Genomic DNA, 23,600 nt, shown 5'->3' with positions numbered 1-23,600 from the left:
GGTTACAAGTTGGTAACTTAAGGAACCAAAATGCTAGTTGGTCCCGAAACTTTGGAATTTTGTCGCGAGGCTCGGGATTAGACACCTCAAAGTCTAAGACCTGATTTTTGAGGGTCGGGATTAGAAAATTTATCTAAGGGATGTCCAAGTTTAATAATTTTTTAGCAAGTCTCGGAAATTATTACTTAAGCTTCAAGAAATTCTAGGCTCGGGAAGTAGTTCTAAAATTTAGATTTGATAGCTTAGTATCATCGAAATATTTTCAAGGATTTAGAAAATATTTCAAGAAGTATAATATTCTTTTTTCAAGTCTTAAGATCAAGAAGTGGGCTCGGGGCTCGTGTTTTGGACTCGAGTATCGGAAAATAGAATTTTAAGAAATAATTGGAGTTTTGATTTGAAATTTCGGGCGTAGTCTCGGATAAAATTATTATTGGAAATAATAATTTTCTAAGTTGAGTTAGGGATTTTGAGAGGGGTATTATGATCATTTTACCCTAAGGGCTCGGGTTTGGGTCAGGGACGGGAATTTCAGTTTTGATTTTGAAATTCCCTTATATATATATATTTAAAATCTTAGTAAATCATAAACTAAGACATATTGTCCCAATATGATTATAGGGTCTAAACGCGATCGAAAATACTCACAAAGACATAATTCACAAAAGCTAAGGACACGAGGTAAGGAAGTATACACCAAGAGTAAATTAGTTGTTGTTTAGTTCAGTAAAGTTGTCGTGAATGCAATATGTGGAATATTTGTGTTTGCCAAGGGAAACCTTATGAGAGTGGGCCCCATATAGTCGTACAGTGGGGTTAGCCACTAAGCCAGTAAGTCATCGTGTTTTAGCGAAGTGTACCCCTTGGTACGGGAGGAGAGTATTCTCTAGGCCGTGGAGGCCACACGGGGATCATGACCCCATAGATAACTCGATGGCTCAGTTATATGTTTTCAGTATATTACGAAATACTTTGACTTATGTGAATGTTTTAGACATGATGCTTGGTGTACAGTTTCCAGTTGTGCATTACTGTTATGCAAATTTTGTTTTGGATAGTAGAATCTTAAGTTGTAGCTAGCTTCCTTACTGAGCGTTATAGCTCATCAGTTACTTTGTGTGTGTAGGTAAGGGCAAAGCTTAAGGAGCAGTGCAATGAGCCGGAGGGGATTCTGTCTGAAGTATGCATATTATGAAAAAGTTGACCATCAGGGTTCTCTTCAGTTTTCCACTGAGTTTAGTAACAGTTTTATCAATTTCATGTTTACTAGTTTTATTTAAAGAATCCCTTATGGCCACAGACAATTTCTTAAGTTACGTGTAACTATGTTTTGTTTTTAAAACTACGGGAACCTATCCAAACACTGTTTTATTTCAAAGTACTCAAATGTAAAATTTTCTAAAGTTTGCTTAAAGTTTATTTAGTTCTTAACGTCTGGTTTTTACCAAAGTTGACCGTAAGAGTTCAATTGATCCTAGATATTCATAATCGTATTTCAGTGGGTCTAGTTAAGAAAAGTCGGGTCGTTACATTATTACTATTATTTTTATATCTCTTCTATATTAAAAAAATGTATAGATAAAAGAAATTTTTTTTAACGATTTGTTTTGTTAATTTTAACGAAATATTCTAAATATTTAACGGAATATACCAATAAAACTAACTTAAAATTAGAAATTTACACTACTACAAAAACGGGATTTCCCGACAGTGTTTAACTGCCGCTATTGAGCAACGACGACAGTCGACTAACTGTCGAATTTGCCTATGCCAATGTACGGGTAGCTACACCGACAATTATTAGGTGTCACCGTTGCTGTCTACATCGACAATTATTAAGTGTCGTCGTTGCTGGCTACGCCGACAGTTATTAGGTCACTACAAGAAATCTGATCTTTACCTACCAATATTTTACCTACCAATATATATTGGTAGGAAAAGTAATGTTTTGCCTACCAATATTTATTGGTAGATAATATTAGTAGGTAAATGCTAGTCCATTATATTATATTTTGGAACATAGCTTTACCTACCAATAATATCAGTAGGTAACGATCTTTACCTACGTATATTATGGAGGGAAATTTTTTAACCATTCCCGCTCAATTTTCCCTCCATTTTTTATTTTTATTATGTTATTTTATTATTATAAATGCTTATTTGGAAGCTTATGTGGAGTAAATAATATGATGTATACGACATTTGCCTACCAATTCCTTACCTACTTATATTTATTTGTAGGTAAATGTGACTTTTACCTACCAATATTTAATGGTACGGACTATGCGTAGGTAAATATTAGAAAATATATAAACTATTTCAAATATATTTTTCGCTACCAATAAAGTTGGTAGGTAAAGATTTTTACCTACGTATATATTGGAGGGAAAAAATTAAGCTTTTGGAGCTCATTGTTCCCTCTAATTTTATTTTAATTTTTAAAATTTTATTAAAATTAATGCTGATGTGTCTATAACATTATCCTAGTGTCTAACCATACTTGTTTTATAATTTACACATCATTTTATCAACACATATAATATAATAAAAACATAAATTTATTTATTATTAAATATAAATATATACTTATAAACCTAAACCCTGACACTTGTCTCTCTAAAATTAAAAACCCTAAAAATTTAACCTTCTCCCACTCTCTTTCTGCCGCCCCTTCTATCTTCTCTCTCAGCCTCAGCCTATCTCTCTTTTCTCTCACCCTCAGCCTCAACGAACTCCCTCAGCCGCACTCTCTCTCACCGATCGACAAGGCTCGGGGATGCAAGAGGTTGGATGACGCGGAGGCTTGGGGGTTGTGAGGGGCTGGACCGACATAAACTCGGGGGTTACGAGGGGCTGGGTGGCGCAGAGGCTTGGGGGCTAGACGACATGGAGGCTCGGCAGGGACGGTGGCTGGGCTCGGCAGGGAAATTATTGAGTTCGAGCCTGAGGTGTCCAGTAGAGCCCCTAGTGACAGGTACATTGTCACTACCATTTTTTTAGGGCTTTTGTTGAGATTTTGATTCAAAATCGAAATGTGGGTTTTATTGTTCTTGAAATTCAGAAATTGTATGTTAATTTTGAGTTTTTTTTTATTGGTGGGTTTCTTGCTTCTTTTGTTTCTAAATGTTCATTTGGCTTATGAATTTACTGTGTTTATGTAAAACAATTATGACTATTATGTTGAAAAATTGAGATGAATTTGTTGAATTGCAAGTTTAGGATTTAAAAACTCAATAATAACCAATTCTTAGGACCTTTGTCATCAAACATTTCAAAGCTTTTCAATCTTGTGGTAATTTTGTTCCCCCTATTAAATCCAATGGTGGCAACTCTGGGAATATAACTTCATGAATTGGTGGAAAGAGCGACGATACAGTAGATGATTCTACAAAGAGATGGTAAGTGGTTTGTGAATTATTATAAACTTAAACACACATGACACACATTGAGTGGGATCAAAGCTCTAGAAAGCCAACAGTTTGATACTTAAAGTATTGTTGAAAATTTATCGCTTTATAATTTCTCTCTCCAGCAGATTTAATACTTTCAACCACATTAGTCTGTCTACTCAAAATTTACTACTATAACTTTTCACGTCCCTTTACTGCTTTATGCAGTGGTTTTAAGATCAAATTTTACCAAACTATTTCTTACCAATTTATAGGTTATGGAACCTTGTATTTGAATTTTGAATATACAATGTCCTTGGTCCTAAATAAATTTGTGTTCACTTTTATTGTGTAGAAAGGTCGGCTTTTTTGTTCTGGTACATGCATTTACTTTGTTATAATGTTATGTTCTACACCACCTATTTTATTGTCCTAATGATATATTAGTGATGGTATATACTGATATGCTTAATATGATGATTCAGTTTGGAATTGCTATGTGGTCCTGATGGTGAGCTTCCAGAAAAATTAAGGAATTTGGAGCCTCGTCTTATTGAACATGTTAGCAATGAGATCATGGACAAGGATCCCAATGTTCGGTGGGAGGACATTGGTAATATACCATGTTCCAAATTTTCTTTTAAATCACACGTTTTCCTATGTGGTGCAGTAGCAGTGAAGCTGCCTCATTAACGCTGTTAATCGACAATGTTTGCAGCTGGTCTAGAGCTTGCCAAAAAATGAGTGACGGAGATGGTGATATGGCCTCTGTTACGTCCTGATATATTTAAAGGTTTTCGTTCTCCTGGAAAAGGCCTTCTTCTCTTTGGCCCACCAGTAAGTGTCCTTTTAAGTAGGAGCGGCAGATGTGCTTGCAAATGTTTGTGTTTGGCTTTGCCCAATGATTTGTACACTTGTTTGTGTTCTAGGGAACAGACAAAACAATGATTGGAAAAACCATAGCCGGAGAAGCGAAAGCTACCTTTTTCTATATATCTGCTAGTTCACTGACGAGCAAGTGGGTATGTGTTTTAATTTTGGCTTTAGAGAACAAGATTTATCATTAATTATTAATATTATTATCTATCTATCTTTATGAATAGTTTGGAACTGATTGGAAACTTTTTAAACATAACTTGAGTTAATTCAAATACCATTATTACTGTACTTTGGATTTGTGATTTATCCTTATTTTCTTGCATTTTATCTACATCATTCAGAAAGTGATCGTTCAAACCCCTGTAACTAATGATACATAGAAAACATACTATTTCAATAGCTTTAGTGATGAATTTTTTGTAGATTGGCGAGGGGGAAAAGCTAGTGCGAGCCCTCTTTGGAGTTGCCAGTTGTCATCAACCAGCTGTGATTTTTGTTGATGAAATTGATTCACTTCTCTCTCAGGTAAGGTATGTTCTTGATTTTATATTACTTTGAAGATATATTAGTTGCTCTTTTGCACTCAGTGTAGTCCCCTTGGACAATTCTCTTTTTGAATACAAAACACAGAAGTTAATCTCAAGCAAACATCTTACATTACTGTCCTTAGTTTTATGAAATGACTACTTCAGAATTCACTAATCACTGATTCTTCGCCACTTCTTGTTTTTGCATACTTTGTCTGATGATATAAGTTTTCTGGTTGCAGCGTAAGTCAGAAGGTGAACATGAATCGAGTAGGAGACTGAAAACACAGTTTCTCATTGAGATGGAAGGCTTTGACAGTGGCAGTGAACAAATTCTACTCATAGATATTGTTAAACGACTCAACTCGGTAGTAGTTCTGATACATGTGTCTTTTGAATTCTATGGCTCAAATTAACTCCATCTTTTTCCCAGTCTTTTTGGTATTATGCACTGTAAATTTGCTAATAGATTCATCCTTCAGGAGCAACGAATTGGCCCCAGGAACTTGATGAAGCAGCACGGAGGCGACTTAAGAAAAGGCTATATATTCCTTTACCTTCTTCAGGTGAAATTTCGAAGTTTGAATTCAAATTTACTGATAATGTTTAAGTACTTGGAATTTGTGGATAACGAGTTGTTACTGATAATGAAGAAGCAAGAGCATGGATCATACAAAATCTACTAAAGAAGGATGGATTATTCAAACTTGAAAAAGGAGATATTGACACCATATGTGAATTAACAGAAGGTAACTAATCCATATAACCTAGAGCCGAATTCATAATCTTCTCCCCTACTTTTTCATAATGAAGTACTCAGTCTTGTTTTTCCATTTTTAAGGGCTGTTAGTGCTTATTGCTCCACTTGGGATGCCGATAAGCCTTACTCATGGCGCAACAAATATGGCTGGACTGCCTTCTGTGGACCATCCGGACCTAGGGGCCGTGACTCTTGTGGAAAGTGTTTGAGGGTATGATCATACGCTTTATACATTTTTTCTTCTTTGCTTTTTGGTAACTTTCATTTGATTGATTTGGTATATACTTGAATATATATATTTGCAGCTTAGGAATACAAGAACTGGGGTAACCATAACATCAAGGATTGTGGATCAGTGCAGCAATGGGGGCTTAGATTTGGACTTTAACACTATATTTAAGCCATTAGACACCGATGGAATTGGATATCAATAGGGTTCTCTCCAAGTGGGCTACACATTTGTCAATTGTGGGGATTAGTGATGATGATCGATTCAGCAGTACCATTCTCGAAGATATAAATCTCTTGGGATGTAATTAATAACAATATATAGCAAAAACATTATGCTTATATATAAATATATATATAAAAAGCTGATATATGGCTTAGTTAAGCTTAAAGACAAGAGACTTAATAAAACTTTTAGGAAGTTTGTTCCAAAGGGTATATCCTCAGCACTTGTGAAATGTTCTTCTTGAGAACATAATAAAATTTGTACCATGTTGTATGCTTTTGTTTTTATCCAATATTTACAGGAGGATTATCATGGCTCAATTTGTGGTTATATATATATATGTGTGTGTGTGTGTTATTAAATAACTGTTATTATCTTTTACCTACACATAACCATTAAATTTGAACAAAATATAAATTGTGTAACAGACCAATAAAATAATGCTATGTGGACTAATAAAATGACACCACGTAGGATGCCACATATGATGCCACGTAGGATGCCACATATAATGCCACGTCATCAGACACGTAAAACTACAAAAACCATGTCAGCATACACATAGGATGCCATGTCATCAAACACATCATCTGATGACTTATCAATTGATTTATAACTTAGTGGGGTCCACTGATTCTTTTACCTACCAGTGTTAATAAGTGTAGGTAAAGACTCTTTCCCCATTAACCTTTACCTACCAATCTCTACCAATTCAATATTGGTAGGTAAACCATATTACCCACCATTAGGCTAGTTTTACCTACACTTACAATTGGTAGATAAAGACCCCATTTTCTTGTAGTGGGTGTCGTCGTTACTGGCAATGCCGACAGTTATTACATGTTGTCGTTGTTGGCTACGCCGACAGTTGTTACGTGTCGTTGTTGCTGGCTACCCTAATAGTTATTAGGTATTGTCATTGCTTGCAAAAAAATTATTTATTTTATGGTAAATTAAAAATTATGATTTAAATGAAACATTTATATACAAATCTAAAAAATTATAGATTAAAATAACAAAACTTATACAAAGTATTTACAAAGAATCATTTACTCTAATAAAAATTACAAATAAAATAAAACACTAAATTCATTGTCAAACAATATATATTTCTTCTTCTTGTCCTTGTACTCACTCTGAAAAACAACTGAAGTGAAAACTACCACAACATATATGAAGTTGTAGTGATTAACTTTGCTTAGCTTCAGATCTTTACCACAACTGAAAAAGGCCTAGGGGTTAGCGGATATTTAAAGTTGTAGTGATTAACTTAGCTTTAGATCTTTACATATATACTTCTGGACATATAACTTATGATGCGGCACCTCTTATTCAGAATTTCATTCTTTTAGTTGGGCTTTGATCAACGATGGGGTCAATGGGAGGTGGTTGTGCCTCCCCCGTTTGCTGGGTTTCAGGGTCATTTTCCGATTCTGTGTTCGTGAGGGGGATGTAGCCTTCTGGAAATGGTGGCGGTGGTGGGGCTGGCGCTAGCTGCATAAATGCCAAGTGACCTCTCAGTAACAGATTAGTTGTGACATAGTAATAACTATACAAAACAAATTGAAGTTTATTTATCTACTTAATTTTATTTATTTAACAAGCAGTAATAAATTAAAACCCCAAGAGTTTATAGTAATTATCTATAATCGAAGTAGAATTTGGGAATTTTTATAAGAAATATCACAGTAGCATCTCAAATTTCAAGTCAAACTCTGCAACATGAGACAACAATATCAACAATGACAGTCCATGATAAGTAGACAAAAAATATACGACAACAAGAATATAATATCAAGTCTCACCCCAGCAAATAGCAATGTGGATTAAGCTTATGCTGAGTCAGTCTGAACTCTAGACAAACTAGTAATAATGGGATCTTAACAAATAACACAGTCAACATGTAATGTATATTTCAAGCATCTACGCTTCTTGATAACATTTCCTAAAATTCCTTTCAAATTCTACGACTTGCCTTAAAATTTTCACATTAAAAAAAAGCAAAGTACCAATTGAACTTGTTACTTCCTGATATTGGAAATTACAAAATATAATAGCAAATGCATACCACATAATAAATATCATCAAATTAAAGTTAAACGGCCTATGCACCCTTTCAAATGCCTAACATGCCATTTGAGTACGTAATTTGTCTAGAGAACTTTCCCTTTGGACAATATAGATTTATTTGAAATGGAACCTATTATATTAAAAAGGGTGGGAGGCAAGTCCAATAAGATGTCTTACCATATCCTATCTTCTCTGACTTTGAGGCAGCAATTGTAAAGGCACTACAAGAAAAAACAATATTCATAACACTTAAAAACTGCTAACCGGAAGTATTCATAACACTTCTCAAAACGCTAACATAGCCCCTGTTATTAAAAGTCCTGTCTTTTCTATAACAGTTTTTTAATGTTATGTTCGATGTTATCTTAAAGTATTCAATAACCACTACAACAAATTTGACATACAATGACTCCCTACAATGTCTTACACCATTGGTGTAAGACATTAAAACTTATCAGGGGTTTTAAATGTCTAATGGTGTAAGACATTGAAAGTTTTTATTAATGACTACAATTGGAAGACATTAAAAATGGTGGAAGACGTTGGAAATAGGTTGAGAAGTGGCCAGGGGGACATCTAATGTCTCCCACTGGGAGACGTGGGACACGTGGCACGTCTCCCACTGGGAGACATTGAATGTATAGAGGGGTACATCCAACGTCTCCCACTGGGAGACGTGGGACACGTGGCACGTCTCCCACTGGGAGACATTGAATGTATAGAGGGGTACATCCAACGTCTCCCACTGGGAGACGTGGGACACGTGGCACGTCTCCCAATGGGAGACGTTGGATGTACCCCTCTATACATTCAATGTCTCCCAGTGGGAGACGTGCCACGTGTCCCACGTCTCCCAGTGGGAGACGTTGGATGTCCCCCTGGGCATTTAATGAATTTTGGGTCTTCTTCTTCCTCATAACACCAAACAGAGAGAGCACACCAAACAGAGAGCACGAAAGGGGTTGCGATTTTAGGGTTTTCAAGGTTAGTTTTTTTTAATTTTTATGAATTTTAGTTAATTATTTTGATAAAAAATCATAGGTTTAGCATTAGGATGAGTAATATACATGATTTTGTGTTAATTTTACATTTTTATGCATTTTTTTCTATACATTGTTAGATTTATTTGTTTTTCCATGGAGGTTTTTTTATAGATTTAAGATTTCATAGTTTTTTTTTAAATTAACCTATCACATTGTATATATTTCATTATAATATATATGTTCATGATTTTTTTTAATTTTTATCATTATTTATTTCGAAATTTAGATATATTTTTGTATGTATATTTACACTTTTTTTTTTTTAAATTCTAACTATTTTGTTATATATATAGTTATTATGTTAAAATAAATTTATTAAATAATTTTAAAAATATAAATATATGCAAAAATTTATGTTTTTGTTGATTATTGAGATTTTAGGTTATGAAATTTTTTATTGATTTTTTGTTTAGGTTATAATTAGTGGCTCATTGGAGTTTTTTTTTATTTGTTTACCAATCAATTACTTATTAGGAATTTAGTGATATTTGTTTAGTAATGTTTAACATATTAATTAATTTAATTTCGTAGGTTGTGATTTTGGTGGTGAGATTTTAGAGAGTACTTTGCATCAAAACTTCTATATCTATCAATCACACATTTGAGGTAATTAAGTTTCTAAAATTATAATAATAAGTTATATATTGCTAGATATTTAGTGATATTTTATTTATTATTTATTAATTTATTTATATTGGTTTGTGAATTTAATAGCGAATTCGATTACTACTTGAAGTAATTTTGCTAGCTTTTGAATTATTAATTGCAAGAGGTAAATATATATTCTCTTACTTCTACTTTTAATATTATTAAACAAATGTTAGAAGAGTTTGAATATCTTAAATATTCATCCATAGTGAAGTAGGTTCTGAGATTAAAATTGTGTGCTGCGGTGATAACGGAAGGTTGAGAACTTGTGTGTATTAGTGAAGTAGGTTCTGAGAAATTTGACTGTGTGCTGCGGAGCTATAAGGAAGAAACTTATTGTATGTTGTTTGAATTGTTTGTTTTGCTATTCACATGTAGATGGTTAGGTCACTATTATAGGGGAAATGCTGCCCGATTTTATCTAGGATAATAAACAATTAATTTTATATATGCATTCTATAAGGAAGAAACTTATTGTATGTTGTTTGAATTGTTTGTTTTGTTATTCACATGCAGATGGTTAGGTCACTATTATAGGGGAAATGCTGCCCGATATTATTTAGGATAATAAACGATTAGTTGAGAACGGGCATTACTTGATTGAACATGCAAGTCCCAGGCATTACTTGAGAACGGTATTATTAATTAAAATTTACAAATTATTTTTGAAACTATAAATGTAATCAAATAATTAATTAATATATTTTACTTTATATTTCTTGCAGCTAACAAGCACATCATATACAGAGGCACAAATTGATGAGTTGCGACAAGAATGGGCGACATATGTGTTGCCGATAATCCAAAGTTACCGACCTCGTTGATAGGTTTTTTTTTAATTTTTTAACTCTTTCTTCATACACAATGCAATATTTGTTCATTTTGAATATTTCTAACAAATATTGTATTTCTTGTATATATCTAACAAATATATTTTTTTATTTCAATTTAAATTAATATTATTTCAATTTAATTAATTTAAATTTAGATTAAAATAATTTCAATTTAAATTAATATTATTTCAATTTAATTAATTATTAAATTAATTTCAATTTAGATTAAAATAATTTCAATTTAAATTAAAATAATTTCAATTTAAATTAATATTATTTCAATTTAAATTAATATTATTTCAATTTAATTAATTATTAAATCAAATTAAAATAATATTAATTATAAATTTATTTAATTTATTTTTTTTAAATGTGGGAGACTTTCAATGTCTCCCATTGGGAGACGTGGGAAATGACTCACCTCTCCCAATGGGAGACGTGGGATGTCTCCTAGGGACTTCCCACGTCTCCCATTGGGAGAGGTGAGTCACTTCCCACGTCTCCCAATGGGAGAGGTGGAAAGTCAACGTTTGACTTTCCACCTCTCCCAGTGGGAGACGTGGGAAGTGAGGCACGTCTCCTAATGGGAGACGTGGGATATATACCTACAATGACCCTAGCAACAACGTCTCACTAAGTGGGAGACATTGTAGACTTCCAATGTCTCCCAATTAAAGTCATAAAACCTCTATTTTGTTGTAGTGAACACATTTTTAGTTGCTATCATATTAAAATAATAACGTTTAGTTAGAGTAATTGGTTATAAATTTGAAGTTTAATCTTAAACGTTTTGTATAACACTTTTCAACTGTTATAATTGATTATTTTGATAGCATTTTTAGTTTGTTATATGATATAAATCATAACGTTTTGTTACACTTATAATATGTATCCAAGACAACCATAAATACCATATTAAAAGTCCAATAATAAATTTTTGTTATTTTAGTCTAGATAAAAGATTTTTAATTTTGTTGTGTAAGAATAATTATAAGTTTTCTTTTAAATTAAAAGGTTTTTATTATTGTATTTGGATAAAAAAAAATATATCAAAATTAATCACAAAATATAATATTAAATAGATTAATAAACCATAAGTATTACATTAAACAAGAATTACTTCATGAGGTCTTAGTTCTAACTTAAGTATGAAAACATACATAATAAAACTCTATAATCTTGAACATCTTTTACTTCAAAAATGAAAAACAAAGTCATAGCAAGATACACAAAAAGTAAACTATGAAACTTGCTCCATCCTTCAATTCATCATCCATTGTGCACTTGTCTTTGTTGTGGGTCGATTTGCTTAGCTACATAAAAATTTAAATAATTAATGCTTAAACATAAAGTTAATAGTAAATTAAAAGAGTAATAAAAAAAAAGTAATACAAGGGTTGGTATGTTAAGACATTCAAAAACATGCATCATATTTCACAACTAACTATACAAAAGTTCCTATAATCAAAGATAAAGAAAACTAGCAAAATTGAAGTATTATCTTCCTTTAGAATTTACAAGCTATGAAAAAAAATAAGAAGTCTGAAAAATCAGCATTTCCACAATTTCTTATTTAGATAACTATTGATAAACATGACGTGTATATATTATTTATGTCTTAATAATACAATTTCTTCAGTTTTATCATGTTTTTACTCTTTCTTGCTAACTAAAGTTTAAATGAGCTACATGTACCACAAGAATAAGACTACAAAAATAAGACCACAAAAACAAATCAATAAATAACAAGAACAAATAATCAGAAGTAAGAAAGATACATGGCTAATGGATTTAGAATATCATCCCTATAGATCTATTTTTCTGAAAATCAATAGAAACTTTTAAGGAAACTTACTCAAGCAACAAATACAACCAACAAGAAATTAAAAGTCAGTACAACTCTAATTTAGAGCAATCAATTTCTCACCACCATCACTACGTATAAACTGAAAAATATAAGGAGATAACTAAGTATGTTCTCACATCAACATCTAATTCAAAACCTGTTTCGTACATATAACCCCAAAAATTTCATACTAAATTCTACATCCCTAATCTTATATCAACAAGTATTAAGCACAAAAGAAGTACTCTAATTCCCTAATCATGGATCAACAAATATTAAGCACACGAGAAGAGATTAAAAACTCAACACTCCACATTAAGTTTGAAACTATTAAAAAATGAACAATGAAAAGTTATTATAAACAAGAGAGTATCATCAACTAATATGTAGCAGTAAAATTTTATTTATGTATATTTCAATTTTAAAAGAATTCTAAATCCCAATTGAGTTCTTTCCTCTGAGCAAATAGCAATGCAAAAGAAGATAAACATTTACTAGTTAAATTTCAATGCCATAACAATCTCAGACCTATCAGCCTATTAAAAAAAAAAAAGCTAAGCAATAGCAATAGTGATTTTTCCAAAAAAAACATTTAAGTTCAGAAATGAAAGAGAGAAAATCAGAGTAGAAGAGAATATAACACTTATAATGATCTAAAAATAAGAGTAAGACTAATAGATTCATGGTAAACCATAACATTAATAAAAAGTTCCATAAAATCGTGAACCATGCATGTAGAAAACTACAATATTACTTTTTACAACATTCTTATCAAAGGATTGTTGTAAAAGAAATGTGATCCACTAATGTGAGAACAAACCTCATCTGGTTTCTTAGCAGCAAGTAGTGCATTTGCTCGGCCTCGTAGAACTTCAAAACTAAGATACTTAGACACCTGCCACATAGTAACAAGATGTCAATAAACGACATTATTAAATCCAAATCAGTAATATGATCATGTTATATTTATCAACTATTAAAATAAATCCTAATGGAATTTTGAGAAATTAATATCTGCATTTTATGTTCTTCAATCTCTTTTCATTACATTTTGAGGGAGCATCACGTTAATAATGTTTCTTGTTCATAATGCTTAGAGATAACTGAAAACTAAATGGAAGATAAAATGTAAACCGTAAATAGTAATATGGAAAAAAAAAACTGATTTTTAAGTAAAATTATTCCAACAGTTATTCAAGTTTAATTAGATAGGGAATTACCACAAAATAGCCTTTGGTATAACCAACCTAGGCCAATCCCTTATGTGTGGGTGGGGGTGGTCAGATATTTTTTTTCCATATGATTCATTAAATCATATCACATTTTGTTGTAGAATGAAAATAATAGAAATTAATCATATAAGCTATACAACAACCTATTATTATTGATTACTGGTATTAAATGCTGACAAACCAACTCTTGGTGTCAAGAAAATTATCAGCGGACTAAGCAAAATATGAGTAGTAAAATGTCTTGCATAAACTGAAAAAACACCTTTGCAGCACTTTCATATGCGTTAGCGCTTCCCTCATAATCCTTTAGTTTATGCTTAACTTCTCCAAGCAAACGAAAAACATCAGGGTCACTTGGCTTCTCCTGTGTAATACAATAACACGAATACAAGCAAGCTTAGATCAAAAGTTTTTACTGAACCCTTCCTTTGGCCAGCATCGTCCAAGTACATTACTCTTCAGGAAGTACAGAAACAAACCTTTGTCAAGTTCTCAAGCAAAGAGACCACTCGGGTATATTCTCCTAACTCAGCCAAGGTTACAGCAGCTCTCTGCAAATAACCCGAAATAAAACCCGAAATAAATATAGCATGGATGCTACAAACAACAGGAATATAGATGGTTTACCAAAAAAAAGTCAAATCAAGAAAACCCTTTGGCACCTAACCCCACTCAAAACACTGTTTCCGTCAATTTTCATCAGATGATGTTGCAGCTAGCAGCATCTTTAATTTTTCTCATTTTTTATGTAATATTTAAAATTTAAACACTTCTTCAGCTTTCTTTATCTTTTTCCTCCAGACTATATTTTTATTAAAAGAGAATAATCAACAACACTTCCAGTCATTATTATGTCCAATAGATAGAATAAGATAGGATTAGGAGTGATTCTACATCTGGCCAACTAGAAATTAGCGGTAAAAAGCTTAATATTTTTCACAAAAACCTATAAGACATAGAATCAGCTCAACATTTTTGGTTTGAAATAAGAAGCTAACAAGGGTTCATTTTACATTTAAGCCTCACCAGATAATACCAAGTGATTTAATCAGATGACTTTTTCTTTTTTTAAAGCCAAGCTAGAATGAAATAAAATAATCAACACAATAGCTTATTAGACAAGTTCTATCGCTTTCAGAACTTAAAATACTACAGTCTTCTTAGAGAACACCTAATTAACCTTGTTCTCCTTTTTCTTTTCTTTAGATTTTCTCACACTAAAAATCTTTTTCCTTTGAAAGAAAGAGAGACTCACAAAAGAACATAATATGGCATTAAACAGTTTCTGACTCACCTCAAGAGCAGTTGGATCTCTTGGGGAATTGCTCAGTGTTGCTTCGTATCCTCTCAGTTGAGTCTGCCATGAATCAGAAGTAAAATAATTAGCATGTTGGGTAGCTCTTTACCACTTTCGGGATGATTCCTCCAAAATACACAACATGATTGATGGTCCATTAGGATCAACAAGAAATATGTGAAGTATAAACCAGCTCAGCAGCAAATAAAAGCATAAAATGAATATAAGACTTGATTTGCCAGTCATATAAGAAAGAAAAAACATTGCATACTGCAAGGATCAAAGGAGTTATCAGAAACAACAACAATATTAAAATTAGTTATACTTAACAGGGAACGAAAAGTGTTACAGATTTTAGTTTTACTATTTGCAAAATTTAAGAGGATGCCAAAGGAAGTCAAATCCCAATGTATACACAAAAGGGAATGAGTATAGTGCACCAAAAAAAAAAAAAATGATCAGAGAGTCAAAGAAAAGAAAGGGTATAATATTATAATGAAATATTTTCAGTCTTATAAATAACTAATGATGTCAAATTAATCAATAATATAGTGATTTTGATATGTATCTCTAATTTAAATCCACTCTAGTGCATTATATATCATTAAGTTTATATTTATATTCACTCCAACATTCTCAACCTAGTACTGTTGTTCACTCCAACTTTCTCAACCTACTACCAAAATATTTAAAGGGCTCTCAATTTATTTAACTTCATTAGTTGTTCTAATTAATAATATCAGAGAGAGAAGAAAAGATTTTAGCCACAATTATTTTTTCTACTATCAAAAGGTCAGTCTTTAAATTCTCTCTTATCTGCTTCGCTCTAAATGGAAGTGCAACAAGTTATTTAACTTCTATTCTATCAACAATCCCTCCAATGAGGTAAACACCACAAAGTAATGGTTGTATTTGCTAGTTCCTAACTCTCCTAGTCAGCTATCCAAAAGACCATGAATTGTGGTTTTAAAATTCTATTCTATCTGATAATTTAGAAACAGAGGAAAATTTTATGACTCTTAAATCGTATGTAGTGCTTCACAATTGAGTACAGAAAAGTTTAGTTTTTAGATATTGAACTGTCACAATATACTGGGCACTATGATAATCATATCTAATGTCAAGACAGACCACGCTGATTGATCCAAGGCACTTCTATCTTTGAAGAAAAACAAACATCAACTAATACAAATATTACCTGAAGAGTAGTTTTCTCTTCTTCTGACAGTTGATTATTACCAACAACTGCAGCATCCTCAGGACCAACACTGAAAACTTGTAGACCATATCAAATGCAATCATTTCTCAGGAAATTAAGCAATAAAGTAATACAAAATAGACATAATAAAGAAAAGAAATGGGGGAAAAAACAATACATCTAACCCCTTAAAGCATAATATTTTCGTTGCATGTGGTGTTCTTAGCATACAAACAAGTTTACATTCAAGTAGTACGATTCAACAATCAAATCAGGGTTGAAATAAATGTAGTATACATATCTGTCAATGGCAATAGAAAGCAATTGGTTCTAACGATAAGTTGTATAGTAAATATGAATTACCTTTCAGCCCCATTAAAAGTAAAAAAATAAAAGCCATGTAACAGATTTTTGGGACCAATTTCATGTAAATAGAAGATTAGACAACCAAATAGTGCTAGCATTCCACACCATGTAAATTATTGGAAGATGAATAGTCTGTAACTCATTGTTATTTTGAAGAGCTTTAGATATTTCAATAACAATGGAAAGGGAAATTATGAAGCAATATGTCTTTCGTATCCAGACATAATATGAGCAAAGCCTGCAAACATAAACTGATGACAACAGTACAAAGGGGGTGCCAAGTTTTCAAAATGCAACATCATATACTTTAATGTGCAACAAAGAAAAGAAGAAACAAATATAATTGACAACTAGAATAGCAAAAAGAGAGAAATAAAAAGGCAAGGGAAAGTTGGGTTGTGCCTGTCTTCATGAACTAAATTGTTGAAACATAAGCACTCATTAAAGTTGTAATATTTATAATAGATGTTAAGAGGTCATCTTTGGTTATAGAAATAATAGTGAAACTACAATGATTACATCCAAAAATTCCAGTCTCTTAGTCAATCAGAAAAAGAAAAACTGCTGAAATGTTTGGTGCATCAATTCTCTTTTGACACCCTGAAAAGTTTGAACATTCCTTTCAAGCCAAAGTTGCCAACATTGAGCTAGTCTTGAAGATTGGTCATTACAGAAAAACATTTTAATTGATGAGTAACATAATAGACTTCCAAGAAATATGTAACTGCATGTTTTATGGGAAGAAAAAACTGCAGAAGCATGTACGAAAACATGTTTGCAGGCAGTAAATACAAGGCAATTTTTTTTTTAAGAATATACATGCTAATCCCGAAGGGAAAAGTAATTGAGATTAAAGTAAAAATTCTTCATTGTAAACTATCTTACGAATACAAATACATGACACATTAACCCATAGAATAATGACCTTGACATCACTGGTTCCAGGAAAAAACTTGTCTCCAAACTTGTGAAAACTAACCGTCATCACCCTGCCATGTTAAACTATGAAGATTCGATTAGAGTTCTAAGCGAGTGTGACAGCTACAAAAATTTTTTTGATACCCTATGATTTTACTGGTAGTAATTGACAGGCAGGGAGCACACAATAATTCAAAGATTCATGCTCATTCAAAAGTTGAATCATCATAATGGACTGTAAATGAGTATCAAAACTCAAACAAATTCTCAAAGACAGCGCAATCTTCTCCAAGATTATCTAGCAAAAGAGAAATGAATTAATTAGAAGTCTTATTCTTAATAATACATAAATCCAACGAGAACCTGTGAGTGGAATGAAACAAAAATAGAAAAAATAAGAAACTAAACCAGGAGTGTTTATTAGTTTCAGTATCCCCAAATCAACAAAATCCATATGATTAATGGAGCTATAACAATACTTAAGGGCTTCAGTATCCCCAAATAAAAAATTTTAGTGTCTCACAAATAAAAAAACAAAACTAAAAAATAGAGCACATTAAAGCAAATAAGGTCCAAAATTTCCCTTAGAAGAAAGATTTGTAGCTAAAATTTGAGGCAAAAAAACAGAAGTAATGGGTGAAAGCTAGTAAATCCACTCAAAATAAGAGCATAACCGTCAAAAGCAGGGAGAGAGAGAAATATCGTCGAGCCCACGCACCGTTGAGCCTCGTTTCCGTCGCTGTCCAGCCTCTTGCGCCAGCCACCTACATGAGAAATGGTAAAACTTGAAAACAGATCCAAGAGGTTAGATGTGAAGGAGATAGAGAAGTGAGACTGAGAATAGAGAAGTGAAGGAGATAGAGTTGACTGAGAATAGAGTGGAGAAGTGAGAGAGGTAATGAGAGACTGAGAAAAGAGTTAGGGATTGAGAAGTGAGAGAGAGACGGGATGAGAAAGGTTGGGTTAGATAATAAAACCAAAAAAAGGCGTGTATTTTAATTGGCGCCTATTATTTCAGTTGCCGCCATTTGTCTCCAAAATTGTGTATGTCTTTCTTATTATTTACCCATAGCATTAATAACGCTTTTTAAATTCTGTCATATTTGATTGTAATATTTGATCAAAAATGTTGTAGTGAGGCCTTTGATATGTAGTAGAGAGAACGCCCCTGCAACATTTATAAACAATCCACATTAAACATATTGCCCTCTAACTGCCAAATTACTTTACAGGGGGAGCAAATGATGAGAGTACAGACTCAAAAGACCTGTCCAATGCATACAAGAGTTTATCTATTTACACATTCAATAAAAATACTATTAATTCTTGTTAATGATAATAAAAGATCAGTGGTATTATCGACTATTTATTTATTTCTCAAAAAAATGAATAATTATTTAACGTTTCAAGCAATTATCAATAATGAAACGTACAAATATATATTAACAAAATAACAATACTCGATCAAATAATCGGTAACACTAACAATGTTGAGTAAGACCAAGAATGTATATATTCGTAAATTTATGTGTAATGCAATAGTTTATTAGACCTATGATAGCAATTTTTAAAAATAAATGATAATCGTATGGTTAGATAAGCATAATCGACAATGATCACAACAATCTTAGTTCATAATTACAAAGTTAATTAGTATTATCGTTGATCTTAGATCAATCTAATAACTTTATACTCTTAATTAGATGTTAAATAATTATTAATTAATGAATCATACTATATAAAGCTATAGTCACTTATAAAAATTAAAAAGAATTGTGTATTTAAATTTCTTAATACTTTTACCAACGCAATTTTATCTTTTACCGGTGCGTTTATGACTTTTACCGGCGTGTTTAGAAGACTTTTGCCGGCACAACATCATAATGCGCTGGCAAAAATACCACCGTCAAGTGAAGGTTTGTATAAAAATTACTTTTGCCGGTGCAATAATGCCTAGTGCGCCGGCAAAAAGTAGGCCATAAAAAGTGTGCAAACTTTTGCCGGCGCATTTCGTAATTGCGCTGGGAAAACCCACTTTAGCCGGCGTAAATTTTCGCTGGTAATAGAAAGATTTTTTGCAGGCGCAATTCGTGAAATACGCCGGTAAAAGTTTCTTTTGTCGGCGCAATTCCAAAACGCGCCAGCAAAAGCTCCATTTCTTGCAGTGTTAGCTTTTCCAGGGTGGTATAGAATGTCACAATCGTAGTCATTAAATAACTCTAATAATCAACGCTGCCTTATATTTAGCACGTTTTGAGTGAAGAGATATTTCAGACTTTTAAGATTAGTGTAGATGTCACAATAAGTTCCATATAGGTAATGCCTCTAAATTTTCAACACAAACACAACTGTTGCCAATTCCAAGTTGTGCATCAGGTAATTCTTCTCGTAACACTTTAACTGTCTCAAGGCATATATATGCCGTGTTGCATCAAAACTCTAGGCAATATATTGGGCAAATGCGTAGCTATTAGCTAATGCCCCTAGTTGAGAGCCAAGGCCTCAAATTATTAGTATTCCTTATTGAAAAATATCACTTGGCTATTTATTTTAAAATTGGTCAAATAATCAATTGTGCCGACCTGATCTAAGCTAATTTTCCGGGGAAATTGCAATGGTTTCAGCTTATACTAATCAACAAATATATATATATATGTTAATTTCAACTATGATGAAATAAAGATTAAATGCTCATCTATAAAATCTTTCCAGAGTATATACCCATATATAACTTTAGTCAATTTTATCTTATTATTTCTTGATAATCCTTATAAGGTTGCGTGTCGTGAAATCGGATAAGGCGGCAATATATGACACAATTGAAATTAAACACACGGAACTGTTCAAAGTCAAATAACGTGGCTTTTGACTCCTTTAATGTATTATCTATATAAACACCTTCTTTCTCTAACCCAAAACTCACTCAAAAATTTATATCACCACCGAAACAAAACATACATATATACACCACACAGAGCTAGAGCAAGAGATCGAAGAGAAAAAAGAGGAGGAAGAAATGGAGGATATATGCCCTGCAACTGGTAATTAGTCCTTATTATATAGCTAGTTAGTTAATCATTAAATTAAACATGCACGCATCTCAACCAGCATTTTATTTCTATATATATTTTTTAAAATCAAGTTAATTATAGGCTTAATTTATTTATTAATGCTAATATATATATATATATATAAATTTTGAAGGTAAGAGCTCATGGCCGGAGCTGAAGGGAAAGAAAGGAGAAGAAGCAAAGGAAACGATAGAGAAGGAGAACAAGAATGTGAAGGCCACACTGGTCCTGGAAGGATCTATTGTGACTCAAGAGATCAACTGTGAGAGGGTTAGGGTTTGGGTTGATAAGTGTGGCATCGTCACTAGAGTCCCTGCCATTGGCTAATTATTAAGCTACCTAGCAATACTTCATTATGTCACTACTTTAAAAAATAACATATATTTATGTAATAAGTTGATGTGTTACAACAATAATAATAATTCTCCGAGAGGAATAAAGTCCCAATCTTCAAAATTATCATTTTTATATACATTTTAGAGAATTGTCATTTTTATATATCAAAATAAATAACATATTTATTTCCGAGGTCCCATAATTTCAAGGGAAATTTACAAAAATACCTAAGGTCTTAAAAAAATATTAAAAATACAGAATCTGTAAAAAATTACAAAAATAAGAAGTGGCATAATCATAAATACATATTTTTTTTTTTTTTTTGTAAACAAAGTTTACAAATTTGTAACAATACCGTTTTTTTGTAACCAAAGTTTACAAATTTGTAATTAAAATTTATAAGTTTGTAACCATATGTTACAATTTTGTGAATAACATTTACAGACTAAATAGAAAATTGTAACAGACGATTACAGAACCGTAACAAATTGTTATTCGTATTTTTGTAAAATTCCATATTATTAAAAAAAAAATTGAAATTTACAGTGGTAGGTGTAATATTTGTCTATAGTTATAGAAATATTTACAATTATATATATAACATAAAATAATTACAAAAATCACATACAAAATTTTATTTACAAAAGTACATTTCCACATCATCAAAAAATCGGATTTAAAAAATCATATACATGAATTGGAAACATTCCTGAAATCCCAAATTTCCCATTTTTCTAGGTTTTCAAAAGTAACATTTTGGTTACTTATAATTGAGATTAGTTACCAATTTGTTACTTTTTCAAAAAAAAAAAAGTTTATTTTTAGAGCATATTATTTCATATAGATTTTGGTTACCTCCAAAATTTATTTGTTGAAACTTTTTTATCTTAAAATATTGATTAGTTTTTTTCGGTTATATTATATTGTCTTATTATATAGGGAATATGACTATTTAGTACCTTGTGTTTTATCGAAATACAGAATATGTATCATATGTTTTCAATATTGCTCATTTTGTACTATGTAATTTGAAATTTACATATTTGGTACCCTAGACTTAAATTTGAAGAATAACATTTTATCAATATAACCAAACTGCTATCAATTATATGTAATTAAATAATTACATTTAAATTTGAAACTCATATAATTGATGAGAGTTCTAAAAGGATCTATTGTGACTCAGGAGATCAACTGCGAGAGGGTTAGAGTTTGGGTTGATCACTGTGGCATTGTCACTAGAGTCCCAACCATTGGCTAATTATTAAGCTACCTAGCAATACTTCATTATGTCACTACTTTAAAAAATAACATATATTTATGTTATAAGTTAATGTGTTACAATAATAATAATTCCTACTTGAATTAATGTTATTATCATCATCATTTAATTAAGTATTATTATTATTATTGCAGTCGTACTGACTTACGTAAGTACCGACAAATATATCTCTTCTATATAAAAAGTGTGTAGATAATGAAATTTTTTTGTTTTAATAATTTTTTATTTGTATAATGTTAACTTTAACAGAATATTCTTATATTTAACAAAATATTATTATATTTAATGGTGGATTATAAACATCACTTAAACTTAAATAAAATAAATAATTAAAAAAATTAAAATATGATATTTTGTTGTATTTTACAATAATAATTATTTAAAAATAATAAATAAAATGAATAAATTATTAAAAAAATTAAAATATGATATTTTTTAGATATTTTACAATGATATTTATTTAAAAATAATAAAATCATACATTTTATAACTTAAATAAAATTTAATTAAACTTAAACTCATGTATTAGAATAATATCATATTAAACATGTTACACCCAGATTTCGACAATGGGAACGTTGATCTCGAAACTCAGAATCGTAAGGCATATGCTCGAGATTAGCACGGTCGTCATGAGACCCGCAAGTCAGGGACAGTCTCGCTAAGGCAGCAAGTGGCCAAACTTGCTAAAAAGTGGTTTTTAGCTTAGGGATTCAAACCATAAGCCTCGGGGTTGGACCTAGTACCCGGTTGGGTAGTATTAGAGGTCTCGGGGGGCTGGGATTTGGTTTGGGAACCCTCAGTTATCATTTTTATTGATGAATCCTATATTTTGGTTATGACCAGGTGACCGTCGAGGAATTTAAAGGTTGATCGTTCTCAGGGGTCGTTCATATAATTATTCTCACTCGAACCAGAGGTAAGAAAACGGTGTTTGAGTACAGTTGCACCCTGTATAGGTATATGACATGCGTGGTTTGATACTTGAGGCATGTTGGTTGATATATGTGGACATGGATTGCATATTAAATGCTGTTGAACGTTGTTTACCTGTTTGAGACACTGACTAGTCAGGGACCGACTCTAAAGTCGAGAATCATGCATTGAATGGCTCTATACCATTAATACCAGACCGACCCTAGGGTCGAGGAACTTATAAGCGCTTGCCTGGCTTACAACCAGATGAATATAGCCAAGGTATATGACCCCGGTGACTGTTTGTCACATGGCTAAGGGACGTTGTGCATAGTTTCGACTCCAGAGTCATGATGAAGGTTATGTTGGTGACTAATCACCATACACCTGTCCTAAACAACTTATGAAAGATTCATTTCTCAGTTAAGCCCTGGTGACCCTATCGTCACATGGCTAGAGGGAGCGATGCTCATTATTGTGACTTTTGGCTATTTTCACCTATTTGTTGGACTGATAGTCCTGAATGGTTATTGTGA

At 31.9% G+C, this 23,600-nt stretch overlaps 1 protein-coding gene, 3 long non-coding RNA genes and 1 pseudogene across 4 annotated transcripts; 3 read left to right on the top strand and 2 right to left on the bottom strand.

The window, feature by feature from the left end:
• Positions 1-2,283: 2,283 nt before the first annotated feature.
• Positions 2,284-5,552, top strand: LOC133779844 (ATPase family AAA domain-containing protein FIGL1-like; annotated as a pseudogene).
• An 85-nt stretch (positions 5,553-5,637) lies between these two features.
• LOC133814621 (uncharacterized) lies at positions 5,638-6,301 on the top strand. The gene is made up of 2 exons (XR_009884795.1): positions 5,638-5,766; positions 5,861-6,301. It is a non-coding gene; the product is annotated as an uncharacterized LOC133814621 (long non-coding RNA).
• Positions 6,302-6,988: 687 nt separating this feature from the next.
• On the bottom strand, positions 6,989-8,287 carry LOC133814591 (uncharacterized). The gene is made up of 2 exons (XR_009884794.1): positions 8,257-8,287; positions 6,989-7,503 (listed from the first exon to the last, which is right to left on the bottom strand). It is a non-coding gene; the product is annotated as an uncharacterized LOC133814591 (long non-coding RNA).
• Positions 8,288-8,959: 672 nt separating this feature from the next.
• Positions 8,960-10,770, top strand: LOC133814555 (uncharacterized). Its single transcript, XR_009884793.1, has 4 exons — positions 8,960-9,063; positions 9,654-9,728; positions 10,287-10,405; positions 10,496-10,770. It is a non-coding gene; the product is annotated as an uncharacterized LOC133814555 (long non-coding RNA).
• A 1,015-nt stretch (positions 10,771-11,785) lies between these two features.
• LOC133779784 (uncharacterized) lies at positions 11,786-14,381 on the bottom strand. Its single transcript, XM_062219714.1, has 5 exons — positions 14,344-14,381; positions 14,161-14,278; positions 13,944-14,045; positions 13,270-13,344; positions 11,786-11,916 (listed from the first exon to the last, which is right to left on the bottom strand). The coding sequence occupies exons 1-5, from the start codon at positions 14,379-14,381 to the stop codon at positions 11,818-11,820; spliced, it is 432 nt and encodes a 143-aa protein (XP_062075698.1). The 3' UTR covers positions 11,786-11,817.
• Positions 14,382-23,600: the final 9,219 nt, after the last annotated feature.

Source organism: Humulus lupulus, chromosome 1 (genome assembly GCF_963169125.1).
Source record: "Humulus lupulus chromosome 1, drHumLupu1.1, whole genome shotgun sequence".
Lineage (NCBI taxonomy): Eukaryota > Viridiplantae > Streptophyta > Magnoliopsida > Rosales > Cannabaceae > Humulus > Humulus lupulus.
This window is presented reverse-complemented; position numbering and strand designations above follow the sequence as displayed.